This window comes from Tachypleus tridentatus, chromosome 1 (genome assembly GCF_004210375.1).
Source record: "Tachypleus tridentatus isolate NWPU-2018 chromosome 1, ASM421037v1, whole genome shotgun sequence".
Lineage (NCBI taxonomy): Eukaryota > Metazoa > Arthropoda > Merostomata > Xiphosura > Limulidae > Tachypleus > Tachypleus tridentatus.
In genome coordinates this window covers 174,244,412-174,266,292 of record NC_134825.1, presented here as the reverse complement: position 1 = coordinate 174,266,292, position 21,881 = coordinate 174,244,412, and the positions used below count along the sequence as shown (strand labels likewise).

The following is a 21,881-nucleotide window of genomic DNA, read 5'->3' as shown; positions in this document are numbered from 1 at the left end:
TAAATAATATGTGTTTTTTAATGAACTCATATTCCACAACTCCTATAAACATTAAATAATGTGTTTTTTAATGAACTCATATTCCACAACTCCTATAAACATTAAATAATGTGTTTTTAATGAACTCATATTCCACAACTCCTATAAACATTAAATAATGTGTTTTTAATGAACTCATATTCCACAACTCCTATAAACATTAAATAATATGTTTTTTAATGAACTCATATTCCACAACTCCTATAAACATTAAATAATGTGTTTTTTAATGAACTCATATTCCACAACTCCTATAAACATTAAATAATATGTGTTTTTCAATGAACTCATATTCCACAACTCCTATAAACATTAAATGTGTTTTTCAATGAACTCATATTCCACAACTCCTATAAACATTAAATATGTGTTTTTCAATGAACTCATATTCCACAACTCCTATAAACATTAAATAATGTGTTTTTCAATGAACTCATATTCCACAACTCCTATAAACATTAAATAATATGTGTTTTTTAATGAACTCATATTCCACAACTCCTATAAACATTAAATATGTGTTTTTTAATGAACTCATATTCCACAACTCCTATAAACATTAAATAATGTGTTTTTTAATGAACTCATATTCCACAACTCCTATAAACATTAAATATGTGTTTTTTAATGAACTCATATTCCACAACTCCTATAAACATTAAATAATGTGTTTTTAATGAACTCATATTCCACAACTCCTATAAACATTAAATAATGTGTTTTTCAATGAACTCATATTCCACAACTCCTATAAACATTAAACAATATGTGTTTTTCAATGAACTCATATTCCACAACTCCTATAAACATTAAATAATGTGTTTTTAATGAACTCATATTCCACAACTCCTATAAACATTAAATAATGTGTGTTTTTTAATGAACTCATATTCCACAACTCCTATAAATATTAAATAATATGTGTTTTTTAATGAACTCATATTCCACAACTCCTATAAACATTAAATAATGTGTTTTTTAATTAACTCATATTCCACAACTCCTATAAACATTAAATATGTGTTTTTTAATGAACTCATATTCCACAACTCCAATAAACATTAAATAATGTGTTTTTAATGAACTCATATTCCACAACTCCTATAAACATTAAATAATATGTGTTTTTCAATGAACTCATATTCCACAACTCCTATAAACATTTAATAATATGTGTTTTTTAATGAACTCATATTCCACAACTCCTATAAAGATTAAATAATATGTGTTTTTAATGAACTCATATTCCACAACTCCTATAAACATTAAATAATATGTTTTTAATGAACTCATATTCCACAACTCCTATAAACATTAAATAATGTGTGTTTTTTAATGAACTCATATTCCACAACTCCTATAAACATTAAATAATGTGTTTTTTAATGAACTCATATTCCACAACTCCTATAATAATTAAATAATGTGTTTTTAATGAACTCATATTCCACAACTCCTATAAACATTAAATAATGTGTTTTTTAATGAACTCATATTCCACAACTCCTATAAACATTAAATAATGTGTTTTTAATGAACTCATATTCCACAACTCCTATAAACATTAAATAATATGTGTTTTTTAATGAACTCATATTCCACAACTCCTATAAACATTAAATAATATGTGTTTTTTAATGAACTCATATTCCACAACTCCTATAAACATTAAATAATATGTGTTTTTAATGAACTCATATTCCACAACTCCTATAAACATTAAATAATGTGTGTTTTTAATGAACTCATATTCCACAACTCCTATAAACATTAAATAATATGTGTTTTTAATGAACTCATATTCCACAACTCCTATAAACATTAAATAATATGTGTTTTTTAATGAACTCATATTCCACAACTCCTATAAACATTAAATAATATGTGTTTTTCAATGAACTCATATTCCACAACTCCTATAAACATTAATATTTTATTTAATATAATTGTCAGAATTCTAGGCTCAAGAAGTGAATATATAAACTACATCTTGCACACTTCTATTTTCACTCGTAGTTAGGTAATAAAAACAGATGTACCAAAAGCAATAACATTTCCCAAAAATAGTAAAATATCATCCAACACTAATTCTCAAACTTTGGTATATAGAGCTGATGTTTGTGGTATGCAAAAATATTAAAACATTTGTAATAAACCCAATTTGTACTTCCAGCTTACATATACACACATCTGTCTCCACTTCTAAAGTCAACCTCAACTTGTATATACTTATTAATGTTTTCTTTCCTTCAGATTAACAAAGATTGCACCATATGTTCTTCAACTGTACCATACAAAATATTCTATTAATGGATTATGTTAAATATACTGGCACTTGCTACAAGATTTTCATCTTTTTAAAATCAGCCTGGGTTTGTATTTCAAAAATGTTTAATTTAAACAAAAAGTTGTATGTGAACCTCAAAATGAGAATGACTGATGTAACCGTATCTGTATTAAATATATAGTTTGCAGTTTTCAAATAATCAGTTTTTAATTCATGCAGAATACATACAATGTTTAAGTTACAAAAAGGTAAAAACATTCTGATAATTTTCAGATTTCAACTCATCCAACCACTGACACCTATTATAAGATAAAATCTTACTTATATATCCTACTATGTCATATTATATTTTATTAAAATTTTCACTGATATGTGGCTCATCTCCACAATAATTACTTTTAAGTGTACATGTTTTAAAATGTCCTCACCACAGACATCCCAGCTTTATGGTTTCACTACTGGTAATGTTGTTTTAGGTAATTATTTATTTTTATTTTTTCACATTACATTACAAACAACTTACATTTGGAGAAACTACAAGTGTGAGGTTTCTCACAGTTAAGTGGTGTTAAGATAACATAGCTTCCAAAACTTTTGAGTTACTCCACAAAACATGAAACCAAAAAGACTATTCAACAAGGATATCACCCTTAGAGTGATAGTTGATATAAAGCCTCAATTTGGTTGTATGATATCATAATGCAAACTAGTTGTCCAATGGTATGTCTGGTTAGGAATGTTGTATTTACATTGCTTAGGTACCTTTGTATGTTTTAGTCATACATTCAGATGTAAATGTTTATGAGTTGTGTAGTTTATACAAACTATTGTATTATTATTATTTACATTCACTTGTTATACAATATAGAATCTCTAAGACCTTTGACCACTAAAGTCAAACCATTCTTTTGTCAGTAATTATAGCATATTTACAAACATCACCAGTGGATGTTATACTTGAAGGTATCACCAGTGGATGTTATACTTGAAAGGTATCACCAGTGGATGTTATACTTGAAAGGTATCACCAGTGGATGTTATACTTGAAAGGTATCACCAGTGGATGTTATACTTGAAAGGTATCACCAGTGGATGTTATACTTGAAAGGTATCACCAGTGGATGTTATACTTGAAAGGTATCACCAGTGGATGTTATACTTGAAAGGTATCACCAGTGGATGTTATACTTGAAAGGTATCACCAGTGGATGTTATACTTGAAAGGTATCACCAGTGGATGTTATACTTGAAAGGTATCACCAGTGGATGTTATACTTGAAAGGTATCACCAGTGGATGTTATACTTGAAAGGTATCACCAGTGGATGTTATACTTGAAAGGTATCACCAGTGGATGTTATACTTGAAAGGTATCACCAGTGGATGTTATACTTGAAAGGTATCACCAGTGGATGTTATACTTGAAAGGTATCACCAGTGGATGTTATACTTGAAAGGTATCACCAGTGGATGTTATACTTGAAAGGTATCACCAGTGGATATTATACTTGAAAGGTATCACCAGTGGATGTTATACTTGAAAGGTATGTCCCACATAATTTGAAAGCAAAAACAAGAAAAGAGTATGAAACTGGCAACAGTATCACTATGTCAATTGCAAAACCAATTCTAAACGACTGGAAGGTATTTTTTTATGTTAGTGAGATCAAAGATGAATTATTCAAACTACTGTCAAAGATATAGTCAGAATATACTACCACAACAAAGGCATATTCAGAACATTTCTGGATATGATACAATCAGTACTACTGACATTAAATACAATAGATGTGTCACCATATAAGCATAAGTAAGTAGATTCATGCAGCCAGTTAAGGTCACTCACAAAATTCTTATCAGAATAGTTGACTCAGTGTTTTTCTAGCAGTTTTTGCCCTCCACAAAATTGTTAACAAGTGCTATGTTCCAGTCTACCAACACTGTTGAATGTGGGAGTCCAGCATTGTCTTATCTTCTTAATATACATATACTAGTTTCAAGGCTGTATCATCTTTTGTAGGATGTGGGGTGTTTGAAAGGCATTACAATAGAATACAGTTACATTATACATCTTTCTCTATGTGCCCTAGAGATATATAAAATAGACACATTCTTCTACTGTACAACCAAACAAGAGTAATAAACAAGGCTGACATAAGCATGGATGTTGTGTGTGTTTCTGTTTGTTTGTTTTTTTATAGCAAAGCCACATAGGGCTATCTGCTGAGCCCACCGAGGGGAATCGAACCCCTGATTTTAGCATTGTAAATCCGGAGACTTACTGCTGTACTAGCAGGGGACTAAGATGTTGTGAATGAACTCATTAGATGCAATAAATACAGCTGATCTCAGTGAACATATGATAACAGCTTTTTTTACAAGCATGTTACATTTGAAGTGTCTCATCCAGAATCTGTAACATCATCATCTGTTGGAGACAGGAGAAACAGGATGGTGATTTCGTTCCTTTAAATCCACATTGCTACCTGAGGCTTCTAACCACTGTTACAAGCTAACCCAGTGCAGTTTCAAAGTATATCAAAATGTAGAAATGTGTTAAGTCGTCTCTTCAGTGCACAGGCATACATCTATTTGTGGTGAACACTGTTCTTACAATGACATGGTGTGACCATTATATAATCATGGAAGCTCCTACTAAACTAACAGATGGTCCATTAACTGTTCATTTAAAATTATGGGAATGGCAGCAAACAAACAAGTAAAACCATATAGGAATGTGTATTATTTAGCACAAGATTATATTATGATCCATTGGTTCATACAGACATTGTGATTACTTAACTTTAAGAAAATGATCCCAAACCAATATGTATAATATTTGTATGTTGTACATCCAATAAAAAAAAATGCATGTTTTCCATGATCAGGTTCAATTAAACTTATTTGCAATAATTACATCTGAAACACCTAACTTATAATACATGAATGGTATTAAGTTAGCACAAGACCATGCTTGATTATATTATCACACAGTCGTACCGAGACTCATTTAGCCTGGATCTGAATCAGGATTTAATCAAAACAGGTCAAGCTAAATGTTAGTGCAACCTTTTGTAAGATTCATTCCTCTTTATTTTTAAATATAAATTTATACTACCATAATCTCAAACATAAATTTATAAATATAAATTTATAGTACCATAATCTCAAACATAAATTTATAAATATAAATTTATACTACCATAATCTCAAACATAAATTTATAAATATAAATTTATAGTACCATAATCTCAAACATAAATTTCTTTCATTATTTTAACTTACTATTCTAACCTTGTAGCAACAAATCTAGAAATACCTGGGAGTTAGTTACTGCTATCTATACACATTTTATAGGAACTCTAACATAATCTTTGTTAAAAATGCTATAATTGCATTTTTCTACCCAAGTAATGTTTCATTACATATTTTTCAACAACATTTTCATATATACACACATATACAAAAAAAAAAAAACCTTTATCTACACAATATTTCTATGAATCCTTTCAAAGAAAACTTCCTACAACAGACATCACAACTACAAGAATTCTCCCTATTCTGCAACATTTTATACAATTTTCCTTTGCATTGTACACTGGGGTTTTACCCCCATATAGTACCCTCTGTCCTTTAAGATATCACATTTAAGTTGTTTGCAAAGCTTTAAACAAACTTACGATTTTTATCACCCTTATGTATTCTCTCGTGTCTTTTAAGATGACTATTACGTCCAAATTCTTTGCCACACACTGCACAGTTGTACGGTTTTTCTCCTGTGTGTATCCTCTGATGTATGCTAAGATGACTATTGCTTCTAAATTCTTTGCCACACAACACACAACTATATGGTCTCTCCCCAGTGTGTATCCTCATGTGTATCTTTAAATAACTATTTGTTACAAATTCTTTGCCACACACTTCACAACTGTATGGCTTCTCACCAGTGTGTATCCTCTGATGTCTTTTAAGATGACTATTACTCCCAAATTCTTTGCCACACACTACACAACTATAGGGTTTTTCACCAGTGTGTGTTCTCATGTGTTTTTTTAGATCACTATTTGTTACACATTCTTTGCCACACACTATACAACTGTATGGCTTCTCCCCAGTATGAGTCCTTTCATGAATTTTTAGCTCACCATTGCTTCCAAATTTCTTCCCACACAATAGACACCCATAAGGTTTCTCCCCAGAGTGTGTTCTCATGTGTTTTTTTAGGTCACCATTTTTTCTACATTTCTTGCCACACACTATACAACTGTATGGTTTCTCCCCAGTGTGTATCCTCTGATGTATTTTGAGATAGCTACTACTTCCAAATTCTTTGCCACACACTACACATCTGTACGGTTTCTCTCCAGTGTGTGTCCTCTCATGTATTTTTAACTCACTATTTCTAAGAAATCTTTTTCTGCACACTAAACAACTGTATGGTTTCTCATCAATGTGTACTTTCTTATGTTTTTTTAAGTCAGTATTATTTTCACATTGTTTTCCACACATTACACACCTATATAGTTTTTCCTTGGTGTGTATCCTCTCATGTTTTTTTAAGCCACTGTTTCTTCCAAACTTTTTGCCACACACTACACACTTGTGCAGTTTATCTCCAGTGTGATGTGTTTTACTTTTGTTTTTCTTATTTCCTCTTGACAATGTTTCACCAAGTATGTCACCACTGCTTGATTTCAATGATTTCCATTTTGTTTTCGTAAAAAGATGACAAACAGAAAACTGCTTTCCACAGCAGTTATTTAAGCATGCCTTTCGATCTATAATCAAAAGATGGATTCATACAAATATGATAATTAGTGAACTTATGTTAATTAACTAAGATCATAAACAGCTATAAGTAATTGCTCTAATAGAATAAACTGTAAAACAAAATGGAATTTTAAAGGTATATATACTTTTTCAATAAATCTATCCAAGAATATTTAAACCTAAATATACAAAGCATGGAATAATATTGTCAGGACATTTCTTTGAAATATCTATAGGCCTAAGTGAAATAATCATGCTTTGTAGTACAAGTCATCTATCAGCAGGAATATTTATAACACTAACTGAAAGAAACGTGCGTCGTATAAGACATCAAAGTCTTGGAATGTATGTAAATAATAAAACATAAACAAACCATACAATTATTACAAAACAAAAGCTTCAACAATGTTTGCATATTTATAACAATCTGTTATTATTATTAGCCATTTAATAAACAATTCTAATAAAGTCTGATGTAAAACTGAACAAAAACATTCCTTCTGTTGCTCTAACTCAATACAAGAGATGTATAATATTATGAAAACAGTCAAATAAAACTGTCTTCTACTTTGACTGTTTATAGTCACTTGGCTTTAACAGAAAACTTAAGTAACTGTTATAAGTTTTGCTGTATTTACACTATACATTTCATTAAAAATCAAAGAGGTGCGAATATATGATATTCCACATGGGACATATTAACCAACAGGCTTGAACCTAGAGTGGAACAATTTGAGAGGGTGCATCTTAGGAATAAAGATGTCAATATAATAATAATAACAAAAATATCCATCCATTTTTTGTATTTTAAATTATTGTTCTTTCTGTGTTGGTGGATAAGTTTTCTGGTTAGTCACTCAAGTAAGGAGCACATCTGAAACTGTAAGCCTACTAGGCTAAAGTGCTGGTGAACATTAATACACCACTGTATTCCACATTACCATTATTTTATCTCAATCACAATTCTTCTAGAAGTAAGAAAATTCTTATTAACACTACAGACATTAGGCTTTAAAAATATTTGTGATTAGTTACTTCATTTCTATTATTCACCATTATCACCTCCCAATGGTGTTACTTACAATCTTAAACTTGTATCTTTAATGCATTCACTTATTCCTTGGAAATCACTTTTTCTTACCCCTCTGTGTTTCCTATAATATAGTCTATTTAAAAAGTAATTTTACTTATTCAACTGCTTTATTAGTCTCTTATTCTTTGTAAATAACATTTTTTACTCATTTCCAAACAGAATATGTCAAAAGCTTTATTTAGTATCGAAACATTTTTTATTGCCTTACAACAGTATTTATTAAAGATAAGCAGATATGTAATAAATTTTAAACTCATTCATATTTTTGTCTTTTTACATTAATTTTCCTCGTTTTTTTGTGCCCATTCGAATTACTTAAGCAAGCAAAGTTGAATGCAGTTACAGCCTGGTTTCATTTCCCTGGCAAGACCACTGTTTGTTAGGCTGTTTTTGCATTTAGTTTGGGTTCCTGTTCAGCAGAGATCCACAAAGAAACTGGAACTGAGTAATTAAACTTTAGCCTGGTTAAATATAAAGTAACAGTGACAAACAAATGATACAAGTTTCAAATTAGTTTAATATAATTTTGTTAAAAACTATTTTCACTTTCATCTTAGGGAGTTATAAGTGACACATCATACACAGAAAATATTAAACATACTAATATTTTAGTTTGAAGCACACTTAAATTAACTGAAAATTTGTAATTTTACGATTTTTTTAACAATATAATTAAGTACATTTTTCTTATTACATAAATTTTAAAACAAAGTTTTTTAATGACTGCAAGTTTATATTCTGTAACTTATTTATTTCAATGGTGCAATTTTCATCCAAGAACCACAGTCAAGCAGAATAATTGTATTTTAAAGGTAGATAAAATAAAATACAAATTGAGAGAATTGTTTTAAAATTCTGATACACATTTCTACATTTCACAAACATCCGTCATTTTCATTTATACTACAGGATATACGAGCACTGAAAGACAACTGGTTGCACTCTGTTCATTGAGACAGATTTATAAGTGATGACACTGTTTACCTGCCATTCTGAATCAACATGGCAACCGTTCTTATAAAGTCACCAGAAGATAAAGTCATGTGAAATGGCAGAGACATACCACACAATGAATCTGAATAGAATAATAAACTACATAAAAAATGTGCATTTTAGATTATGACCTCAGAGAATGATGGTCCAGGAGTGGATTAAAATTTTTAACCAAGGCCTAATTTTACATGCATAAATATATACATCAAAGATTATGGATTATCAACACTAAATGGAAGTTTAATGCAAGTGTGTAGGTGGATTATCACTAATGCTCCTCCTTTTAAGTTAAAAATAAATTAAGTAATTTGTTTTCCTGAGTAATCTGACAATGTGGTATCAGATTTTACCAAAATAATTCCTCTAGAGGGCATCATAAAACAAAACTAGTATAAATCTACACAGATTCTGGATGACACACTTCTTAAAATCATGCATGATTAGAACATTTAACTTGAAGTAAAACTGCCACTAATCTCACCTGATAAAACTTTTGATTCAGAATTAATCTGTTGTAACTGTCCTGCTTCTGGTTCAGTTTTCACACCCACAACACCATGTTTTGAAAAATCTTGAATTTCATTATCACTCTCACTGAATCTGGATATAATTCCACTTTGTGGTGAATCATCAGTTTGCTTGGAATTTATCTTGACAGTTGTATCCTTAAATAAAAAAATAGTTGATACTGATAGCAAACAATGATTTGTACTGTCAATAAAGTAAAAAAACAAAAAAGAGTATTCCCTTAAGGCTGATACAAAACATTATAAATTAGACAATATCACCTTTGCTATAACTTTTTAAAACTGAAACTACCAGTAATATCAGTGCTGGAAGGTGTCACTAGTCAGATGTACGGATTTGCTGTTTTTGACTCAGTCCTTCCTTTTGATTCTATTTTGCTTGAAAAGTATAAAAAATATAACATTAATGACTGTATTAATTATTTTTTAATATCTATTTAACCCACATCTTATTTCTAAAATTATTAAGTTAAAATACAACTCCTTACATCTGCTGCAATATTTAATCAGTATATACAGATTGTTGTGAAATGTACTTTGAAACCCTATCTCACAGGTCGGGTATTCACTAAATATGCCAATAAAAACCCAAACAATCAAACTGTGCCATTCTTCTCTTGCAAAAACCAATCATATACAGAGGAAGTATGGAATACATTAAATGTACTTCTGCACAGTCCTTGTAAATATTGTTTTTCAAGAATAGATAAAACCAGAATTAAGAGTATAACAAACACTTCTAGTTCTTGTGCATACATCATGCTGTGTTGTAACCTACAGAGTGCATACATCATGCTGTGTTGTAACCTACAGAGTGCATACATCATGCTGTGTTGTAACCTACAGAGTGCATACATCATGTTGTGTTGTAACCTACAGAGTGCATACATCATGCTGTGTTGTAACCTACAGAGTGCATACATCATGCTGTGTTGTAACCTACAGAGTGCATACATCATGCTGTGTTGTAACCTACAGAGTGCATACATCATGCTGTGTTGTAACCTACAGAGTGCATACATCATGCTGTGTTGTAACCTACAGAGTGCATACATCATGCTGTGTTGTAACCTACATCATGCTGTGTTGTAACCTACAGGTGCATCATGCTGTGTTGTAACCTCTTGCATACATCATGCTGTGTTGTAACCTACAGAGTGCATACATCATGCTGTGTTGTAACCTACAGAGTGCATACATCATGCTGTGTTGTAACCTACAGAGTGCATAAATCTTGATTCATGACATGCACACATTTTTACTGACACCATGACAGTATGAATTGCAATGTTAAGTGTCCCTGATATGACATATTCTTAATGCCTACTGGCTAACAGACAGACAGTACCCTATTATATAATGATGCAAGTGGTTACAACATGTGACCCCTCCAAGTGGCCTTCAAGCCCTTTTTGGAGAAATAACTTACCTCACTATTCAACAACAATATATTGATTTTTTATGAAAATAAAAACAACTAACTCTTCTCACCATATGAATCTGAACTCTATAATTTACACTCAAAAATGTAAAAGTCATAAAATACTAAAAACACATACATGTGAGAAGTTTAAAGCATTTCAAACACCTCGGCACAGACCATAATGTTAACACAAATACAAAACCAACAACTTTAAACACGATGTGACAATAAATAAAAACCAGACATTTATTTTTGTTTTCACAGTGAAAATACTTCACCAACCTACATGAAACTGTATTCACTTTCTAAACAGCATCTGGTTTCATCATCAAGTTTGATTTCATACTTAAACTATTTTATAAACTGTTGCACAACTTTCAAAAGTACTTAGATATGAAAGTACTTCTTTTCATATCAGCCTTTCTATTTTTTATTATTGAACAGAAAGTTCCATTTCATGTTTACAATCAAATTTAACATATTTCATATTTAGTAAAACATACTTTTATTTGATTCTGTAGATTTACTAGTGAACCTTACTTTCCAATATGGCAACACCATTATCTTCACCATTATCTTTGATAAGTATTGAAGAGTGAAATTTTGCCAATATTTTGGATCAAGATCAACTTAATGCTTCCAACAGAAGTTTGGATCAAAAATACAGAAACATGAAAATAGAGAAAACTGAAGAATTTTCATGAAGATATGACAAACAGAGGAATATTTTACGGATCTCAGAACAACACTGACAGAATAATAATCACTTTGTTTCCATACACTCCTATCTCCTATCTTCATCATATAACAACATTAAATAAAGAAATTATTGAAACAACTGTGAAATTTGTATCCATTCCAACTATAGAATCTTTACTGCTATTTAAATATCAAAATTTAAGTAAATGTGTGGACATTAATGCTATAACAACAACATTTGGGAAATGTTGTTGAGAGTTACAATTCTTACTGCCTGACAAGGGGAATCTACACGAAACATTACATAAGACTATAAAACATTTTCCTTTAAAAATTCAGAATGGTATTCTAGCTAAAATATTTGATTTAAAATATGAAGCTGTTTCTCTCAAGTTTTAAACTACAAAATACCTCGATTTTCTCTGTTAATTCACCATACTTCTCTTCTTGCTTTGCGACTTTGAAATCAAAGATGGAAGGTGAAGATCTTTCTTCTGGGAAAGTAATTTCTCCTGTTACTAGAAGTATAATTCAAATAGTATTTTCATAAAAAGTTTTTACTGGAGCTTGTAGATTACTACATTATAATGAGTTCTTTCTAGAAAACAAAATCACAATTTCTCTACATTATTCTAGTTTTATTAATTTAAGGAAATCAGTGCCAAATACACTTTCAAATATAAATCAGACTATGAAATGTTAACACTGATAATCTATAATTACTCTAAAAACAAGTTTATTGAAATAAAACAATGATAATAAATAGTGTTAAAAATAATAACAATATATTGTTATTAATTCCTACCTTAAAAACCTTATTTGTACATTATGTAAATAAGACTGATAATAATTATAATTCATTTGCTGAATCTGATGATATATATTGCTTCTAGACCGCTACTACTTTGTTTTGTCAAAGCAAAACTGGCCTAATGGCACTGGATATAGAATAGTTTATATACAGCATATTCTTATTTGCTGTCACTCACAAGCCATTTGACTTAACACAGATTCAGTAGAATACAGACTTAAGTCTTAATAAAAACTTCCTGCCATAAGTTTGCTTCACATCATCAAACACTGATAAAACTTCTTTATTCCTTCCTTCCTTTTGTTTTATAATTTTTTATTAGCTGATAAAACTTATTTACAATAAAATAATATGGGTATCTGTATACATAAATATATGAATGTGCATGTTTGTGTGTATATATATCAAGTGAAATCCTTCCTTATGCCTAGACTGCACAGAGTAGCTGATAGTTCACCTTAAACTGCTTGACACAAACAGATGAACATGATAGTTCACCTTAAACTGCTTGGCACAAACAGATGAACATTCTTCCACGTTCCTCCTAAAAAAGGATGCCAGTTTATCAATGGCTGACCTGCTGCATTTAAAGTGTCTTGTTCAAGGACATGACAAGGAGCAAGCAAGACTTGAAACCTTCAACCTTTCAACTATGAGCCCAGAGAGTTCATCAATATAACAAACCATTCCAGTATGTGTGTGTACACATGCAAGTACATATTAACTCTCTTGCTACAGGCTCAGTCAAACTGGTCAAGTTTGTGACCTCAAATTGGCCTTTACAGTTTTGGTACTGTTCTGATAAAACCAAACAAATGGTAAGCTTTTACTATATAAATATAATGCTTATTAATATTTTTTTTAAAATTTAATATAAACACTTACTACATAAATAAAATACATATTTGTATGTTTAATTTAAGTCACTAAAAATGCAAAGGAATAGATGAAAAGTTATTAAAATCATGGAGGGTATAACAGAAAAACACCATAGTTTTAATACTATAACTTTTAACATGTTCCATGTAAGTCCATAAAATTCCACATGCTTTCAATAAAAATTATCGGTTTAAACTCTGAACTTTTAATGAAGTAATTTCATTAAAAATGTCTCTGCAAATATACAGAGTGAAAGTATTAACTGTACCAAGTACAAAGTGATTTTCATATTAAGATTAAAAATACTTTTCTTTACTTGAAAATGCCATGTTTCATTTGCATAATTTCTAAAACCTACTCAATAAATTTCAAATGTTTTTACAGTAAAATTTTATTTTGTATCTAATATTTTCTCTACCTTAACTCTATAAGATTGGTCAGTCTAACTGCCCTCATAACTACCATAAAAAAACACTAAATTAATATAAATCTCCCCTTTTTCTTAATAGAATTACAGCAAATTATAAAAGAAAATCACTATTATTTATTCTAAATGGTATAAAACATCTATTTATACTTAATTTTTTATTCTACTGACTTTTGAGACATGTCTAACTAATAATCCCTCCATAGAAATTGTAAATCACTTAGTCAATGTGGAGCTTATGTTATTAGTCTGTGTTCTTTGGTATATTATGTAATTAATTAAAAAGTATTCTGTACATTAGTATAAAAAAGTAAACTTGTGTGTTACTAAGAGCAAAAAAGATAAATTCTTTTTATGTAAAAGACTCGTAATGTTAACTGAAAGACTGACAAATTTTGTGAAAATATACACCCTACATTGAAAGTTAGAAATACTAAATCTAAAAAGTATTTAAACAACTACAAAGAGGTCACATGGTCAGTTGAATTGATTGAGCTTATGTAAGCTGAGTCTAAAACGATGAATAATGTCTGTGTGGAGAAATGTGTTCCTCAAAAAGTCAGTACCATGAGTGTGAAACAATGACGTATAATGAGGGCATAAATGTAGGAAGAAGGTTGCTTGAAAAGGAATAAAAAAAACAATTAAAACTGACCACTGAAGGTGATAGAAGCATGCCTAACATTTAAACTGCTTTAGTTACATTTACATCATGAAGGATGGCAGGTGAGTAATTATCTCAGCAACTTTGGAACAGAGCCAAGCACTTATAATATTAGTGGTTCCATTAATCAGTTAGTACTGTGTTTCTCCATTCATGGTCAGTAGCAGGTACTAGCAGCCAGGTGTCTTTCCCGTAGTCAGCAATTACACAATAGTAACAGCAGCAAATAGTCTTTGTAGCTTTGCTATAATAAAGAAAGAGCAAGCAAGTTTGCTAGCAGTATTCTGATTATTTGTTGGAATAATTTAAAACAGTAACTATCAGAAACCCTTATTTCAATTTGGTGATTATCTTCATGCCAATCAATACATTCTGAACTTAAATTATTTGTTGGAATAATTTAAAACAGTAACTATCAGAAACCCTTATTTCAATTTGGTGATTATCTTCATGCCAATGAATACATTCTGAACTTAAATTAATTGTTGGAATAATCAGAGATGGTAATAACTGGACACACAAATTGGTTCAATGTTATCACATGTGTGATCAATTACACCTTTTCAGACACCAAGCTCTAGTAAATATATTATAACAGTTTGAGTTCTGCTCACTTGAAATAACATATTCCTATTTGTGCCAACTATCACCTGGATGACTACAGTAAGTACAACCACACAGTAGACCAAAATATACATATTTGGGTTTGACATAAGACCCCATAAAATCCTTGAAAAGAACTAAATGAAAAAGGTTTTGGGGCATACTGGACCAAGATATAACCCTACCAAGTTTCAAGTAAGTCAACAGAAAGTTCTTTGAAAGAAAAGAAACAATAGTAAAACAGTATGACTCTCTGTAGAGAACTATACTGAAGATACTCCTATAACATTAAAACATATACTTATAACACCTAGTCTGTTGGCTTGCACACAGTATAACAAAATTCAGAAGACTAATCTGTAGTTTAAATTAAGGTAAATGTTTACAAAATGGTTTATGAATCATACTATAACCAACAAGACAGGTGCATATCTTGGTTTAATAGCATTAGCAATGACTGACATTTTTTTCACTTGGAAGAAAATTTTGTTCACGTAACCCTGGAAATAGCCAACTCCATTAGTGTTAAATGTTCCAAATACAAATATTTTCATCTCAAATGTTAATATAATCAAATATTCATTTACACTGATCATTAAAAGAAACACTCTAACAAACAGAAAATAATTAAGTAATGCAGATTTCAGCCCAAGTAGATATTTTGTTTGTCACTCCTGGAGTCTTTAATGATACAGGTAGTGAAATATAAATATTCTGATTATTTACTAAAATTATTGTATGCAAGAAGGTATTATGTACTGTCATAATGGCAATGTTAAGTTTCATTCATCACTTTCAAATTTCAATGCATTAGTTTTCACATTTATAAAATTTTCAATTTTTCAGACAGTTTTATCCCCTTGAACTCACAGTGTCTTCATAAACGTGTACCTGGCATTAACTGTTTGTTTCTCCTTACTTGCTCAAATATGTTTCACCATAGGAAATTAAACTACACTCATTCATGTTTTCTCTAAACTATGTTCCATTTTAATTAGCTACTGGACTACCTCTCCAACTACATAAACACTAAACAGTTTTTTTTTATTAGGACTTGTATATCTTTCAACCTTCAACTTGTTATATATGGAGAAAATAATGCTTCAATATTGATTAACATGTTGAGGTGTGTCAATGAATTCTGTTTTTTTTAGATCCAATGGCTAATAAATATCTAAGGGAATGTTTATCAGCAATACAGTTAGGAATTGTAATGGGAAGAAAAATATAAAAAAACACTGATGAGGACAAAAATATTGACCAAAGAAAACAACAATTTTAAACTTAAAAATGTAAACTTACTACAAAGTGATAACTTTTCAGCTTCCATTTCTCAGTAACTCGACTTCCATTGTACTCTTCATCAAAGAGTTACACTTTCATTCTTCAATACTTGTTCCTTAAGTGCATTATCACACTGTGAATCTTGCAGTCTGACTATGAAAAAACACGTGAATCAGAACTTGTATGATATAAATAAAAACTATGGATTTTCTTTTTGTTTAATGAGCATGCAAGCTATTAGCCAAACTTCTATAAATTGAAACTATTACAAGTTTTTTATTTTCACATTTTATAAGTCATTTTTAAACTTGTACCATATAACGAAGATAATCTCATTGTTATGTAATAAAACACAAATGACTGGTGCTTAAAGAAATGTGTCTTTGAGTCTAAAGGTCATGACACTTTCTTATTAAAGTGATAATGCTTAACTAACGGTAATTAAAAACTTTTCCAAATTATGTAATTACTATCAGTAATTGTATGATATCAGTATAGGGTATTAATTGCCACTGAGTGATATAATGAGAATGCATTTATTTTAATGCCTAAAGAATAAATCAAAAGATGTAAGAAATAAGAATATTCAATGTTTAAAAAAAAACTTAAAACCCAACACACTCTTTGATTAATTGTTTAGTAAATTTGATATTCATTACTATATAAAAATATTAACATCATTATTTATATCACCAGTAAAACTACAATACAAAAAAATCCCTGACTTACTGTGTTAAACCTTACTTTTGGCATAAAAATTAACATTGTTTTAAATATGAATGTTGAAAATGAACTCAAAACTGAACGAACAGTTTTGTTTTTAGCTTCACATAAAGATAAGTGATATGTGTACACAGTTATCCCTCACCATGAACTAATAAACTAGAAGGATGGTAGCAATTAAACAGCAAATTATCAACTGAAAAACAAAACTGTAAGAAATTATTATGGTTCTGAAATAACTACATTTTAGCACATGGTTCTTACTACAAGTAGCAGAACATAGATTACAACTGAAGGAGTTGCAGGTGTAAACTAATAAACATCCAATAAATCAATAAAGGCTTTATTTATTTTCTTAAAACTGACAATGACTTCAAGATACACCCAGAAATATCCTAATCATTAGAGCTTGTACCTTAAGAAACTTGGGAGGCTTGCATTTCTGGTGAAATCATAAGTGACTGCATTCAAAGTCTAACTAGATAAATACTGGAATTTACTAATGAATTAACAAATTATCTTATTAATCAACTACACTGAATTAATCAGTAATTGTCATATGAGATATGGATAGTTGAAATAACAGAAAACAGTAATCGTTGGAAACACTAAGTCAAACAACCTTGAATTAATTAAAAACAGTAATTACCACAAAGAATAATTTTGATTAGTTTCATTACATTAATCAATGTAATTGTAATTTCAATTCACTGATTACTTTATATGGCACTAATCATTGCTTGTATGTAATTAATTAATTATATGAACTGGGTTAAATAGTTAACTGTATCACACCACAATAAATTCATATACTTAAATCTAATTAGATGAAAACTGTTGAACTAATAGAAAAAAATTACACACCATATGTAACTTTTACCTCTGACCATAACATCAGTAAATCTGATAACAAGAGTCCTTTTATTGATATAAAATGTCCTATCCACTTAGTCTTAAATATAGCCCTGCTTATTTTATTATTTAAAGTTTTCCATTAAACACTCAAATTTACTATATTCACAGCAACTGAAGGCAATCCACTCAAACCACCAACTGCCACAATAGAAAAGTTAAACAACATTAAACACAACTCCTAACATGTCAGAATGCAAAATTATCCCTTTGTCATCACCAGTAAGTATAAAATAAACATAATACATTACAACTATCAACTTCCCTAATAATCTTTATCACCCTAATCAAATTTCTCCAACTGTTCCTTTTTTTTTAAATAAGAAAATAGTTTCAGAGATCATAACCTGCCCTTATATGAGTACCTATCCATTCCAAGTATCATACTAATAGCTCTGCTCTCAACTTTTTCCAACAATTAATAATATCATTATTATACCTTGCAAGAACAAGTTTTATGTGTGTTTATTTTACCTCATTTTTCTTTTTAAATGAACATGAATTAAGAAGTTCTACACTGTGATTTCACCACAAAATGGTCATTAATTACCAAAGTTGAAACATCTCAAACCTATCTAGCAACCAGGTCTCTATACTTTTTAGGCTCTCAGTTCTTCTATAATGTAGAAACTTGTAATATATGTCAGATATACCACATTTATGGTTCTTATATCTGATAATGACTTTACATTATAAGTTTAGTCTTATGAATGTTGAACAGGTCAATTTTATGAAATTAGTATTTTGAGAAATACTGGCTTTTATTCAGCATCTAACATGTCAAACTATGGTTGTTTGCTAGTATCCTTAAAGATTTCTCATGTTCTATCCACCACATTAGAAAACTGTTTGTAATCCAAGATGATACCATATCATATCCACTAAGATGCTTATGACATCACTGAAAAGCCTACATCACCTGCAATTACAACTTATTTACACTTGGCTCTATCATTACATCCCATTATAACCACTTATCTTCTCTGCTCCAGCTACCATTCTTCACCAGCTAGTGGTTGAAACATGTTGCTTAATTAAACATGCTCATTATACATAAATCATTATTTTCAAAACTTCTATCTAGTCATTTTCCTTTCTAAGCAATCATCACACTTCACAGTCCAACTTCCTTTCTAAGCCTTAATACCATTTCTTAACATTTACATTTCTCTTTCTCAGCTTTGGAAACTCTAATTAGGAAAGCATCTAATTATATTTTCAACATGTAAATAAATTACATATCTTCACTCAAAGCTAAATATTAATGTAAAGCTTTCAAACAAAACCCACCACTTGCACCTCAAATACCACACAGGTGCTCTTAACATCTTAATTGTATAACCTGAAAAGTGTATATTTTAAAAAAAATTATTTATTGATGAAGCCTGAATGGACTATACATAATTTAGTATTATAAAATGCTACTACCATGTTTCTCCGAAAATAAGACAGGGCTTATATTAACTTTCACTTCAAAATATGACACTAGGGCTTATTTTCGGGGGATGTCTTATTTTGATATATTAAAAAAATGAAGTTGCAAAGTAAAACTATTAAACTAACCATTTAAAATAAACTATTATTAAACTATTAAACTAACTGATTAATACTTAAACAAACTAATTAACTATTAAACTAATTAATAAATTAATATTTTTTTTATTTCTTTCCTCTTCCTGCCACTCTTAACTAGGGCTTATTTTAAGGGTAGGGCTTATATTAAAACTTTCCCCAAAAATCACACTAGGTCTTATTTTATGGATAGGTCTTATTATCGGAGAAACACGGTAGTACTACAGCATTTTCGACATAGAGGTCAGAACTAACCAAATATCACACTACCAGTCTATATATATATATATATATATATAAAATAAGTTACAAACTTAATCATGACATTTAAGACTTAACATTATTATTAATACTAACACTACTACCAATACTATCGTACATCTGTTTAACATATCTTAAATTAAGTTTTTACACACTAATTCATAGCCATTCTAATTTTACCTGCATATGAAACCTCTTTTAAAAGTAAATTAGCTCTTTTTTTTTTCCTAGTTCTGGTAGTATTAGTATTAAAACTGCAAACCTTACGTGTATCGTCCCAAAAAATCGTAAAAAAATATACATTAATCAGTCTACTTTATCTTTTCTAAAACAAATATAAAGAGTACTCCACAATTTGCCAAGTAAGATATTTTATACCATTCCTTTACTGTAAACTTTATGATTTAGTTATATTTATAATCATATCTTTTTTCCTACCGTTTTCGAACTTCTAATTTCATAACTCTGAGTATGTTGGTGTATGTTTGCTTGTTTTTTGAATTTCACTGTATTTAAAAAATATTAGGGTTACTTTGCTCTGTTTACTTTTAACATTTAAGCTAGTAACGAAGAATTCAACTTTCAATGTTTCAATTTTCACAGCTGGTGGTTTTAATAATGTATGACGTTTCACAATAAAGTAAAAAATGTCTTACTTTTATATCCGCATACACGAAGTGTGAATTCTAAAACAATGTAAACTCATTCATTAACTTGTGAAAACTTTCAATTTTAATTTTTTATTACTTGTTTCTAACAGTAGGGAGATTTAGGCCTAATATTAACAAACATCCTATGGTAACACTAAGATTTGACAGTCAAAAACAAAATAACACCTAGTCTTTATCTAGCTTAATAAAAAAAAAAATCGTCCATATATATCTATGAGCATGCGTGTGTGTTTGTTTCGTTATATTGCAAGGCCACATTTCGCTATCTGCTATGTCCGTCGAGAGGAAATTAAATCTATGAGCAAATTGAGAAAAAATTGAGAAAATTATTATAAACAACATATAGCAGGTAAAAAATCAAGTTTATACAGAGCATAACTATACTCTATTAAGAATACAGCAAATTAACGCAAAGGGAGTCAAATCCGAACGGTGACCTGCCATTGGAGCTTAAGGATGCATGCCAAACGTGGTCGAGCTATTTGAAAAAGTGTGATAGGAGGACAAACAGAACCAGAAACCGCGGCAGGCATTCAGTTTAAAGGAGGAGCACTAGAATCGTCCTATCATAACATGGGTGTTCGAGAATAATTTCTTTCTTCTTCGCCCCGCTTGTAGCGATCAAAATAAACTTGTCATGGAACACTGGAGTTGTTTCGTTACTATGTGTTTTGATGATTTTCCTTTCACAGATCCAGTTGCAGAAGTGTGCAGCCGAAACGATGACAGTTGGTGGACGTTGTTCAGAAAGCGTACCAAACATCCATACGTGTGCGCATATATTTATTTATAAATATGTATACATATATATAAATATATACCACACACACACACACTCATATTCTTACCTGTACACAGAAGAAGGATGAATAACATCAAGTATTTTTTTTTTATATATTGATGAAAGAGAAAAGAAAGTAAATCTAAGTATAAAGGTTTGAACAATTCTGTTTCAGGGCGGCTGGGGTCTATAAATCCTAAGTTAAACATTTTGATGTGAAAGGTAAACAGGAGTACCCCAGGAAAACCCACTTTTACAGAACAGGCGCCGAATAATCTAATTCTCTTGTGCAATATCTATAAAGCAAAAACATAACATTATTAATCTGTCCTTACCTTTGAAAAATAGTGTCATGTTGTCTGTGCTCGGGTGCATTACATGTTGTCTGGTGATATTGTTTTGTGTTGTGCACATGATATGGTGTGAAGGGCAGAGGTGAGACTATTTCTTGTTTCTGCTAGTT

General features: G+C 30.1%; 1 protein-coding gene across 4 annotated transcripts; it reads right to left on the bottom strand.

Annotated features, from left to right (window-relative positions):
* Positions 1-1,961: 1,961 nt before the first annotated feature.
* LOC143230497 (uncharacterized) lies at positions 1,962-21,044 on the bottom strand. Of its 4 annotated transcripts, none has more exons than XM_076464182.1 (5): positions 20,623-21,044; positions 16,517-16,647; positions 12,242-12,348; positions 9,663-9,846; positions 1,962-7,103 (listed from the first exon to the last, which is right to left on the bottom strand). In XM_076464182.1, the coding sequence occupies exons 2-5, from the start codon at positions 16,542-16,544 to the stop codon at positions 5,992-5,994; spliced, it is 1,431 nt and encodes a 476-aa protein (XP_076320297.1). In that variant the 5' UTR covers positions 16,545-16,647; positions 20,623-21,044; the 3' UTR covers positions 1,962-5,991. The 4 variants fall into 4 exon arrangements, with proteins under 4 accessions (XP_076320297.1, XP_076320291.1, XP_076320310.1 ...); XM_076464176.1 differs by having other exon boundaries at positions 16,517-16,651; positions 20,623-21,042; XM_076464195.1 differs by lacking the exon at positions 20,623-21,044 and adding an exon at positions 20,405-20,589 and having other exon boundaries at positions 16,517-16,651.
* Between the last annotated feature and the right edge of the window lie 837 nt (positions 21,045-21,881).

Bases quoted from the DNA above. Each gene is read 5' to 3' on its own strand.
- LOC143230497 (XM_076464182.1), bottom strand. From the start codon at position 16,544: ATGGAAGCTGAAAAGTTATCACTTTGTA. The intron at 12,349-16,516 runs GTAAGTTTACAT...TTATACTTCTAG, and splicing joins TGAAAAGTTATCACTTTGTA to TAACAGGAGAAATTACTTTC. The intron at 7,104-9,662 runs GTGAGATTAGTG...TTTTGATTATAG, and splicing joins TGAATCAAAAGTTTTATCAG to ATCGAAAGGCATGCTTAAAT.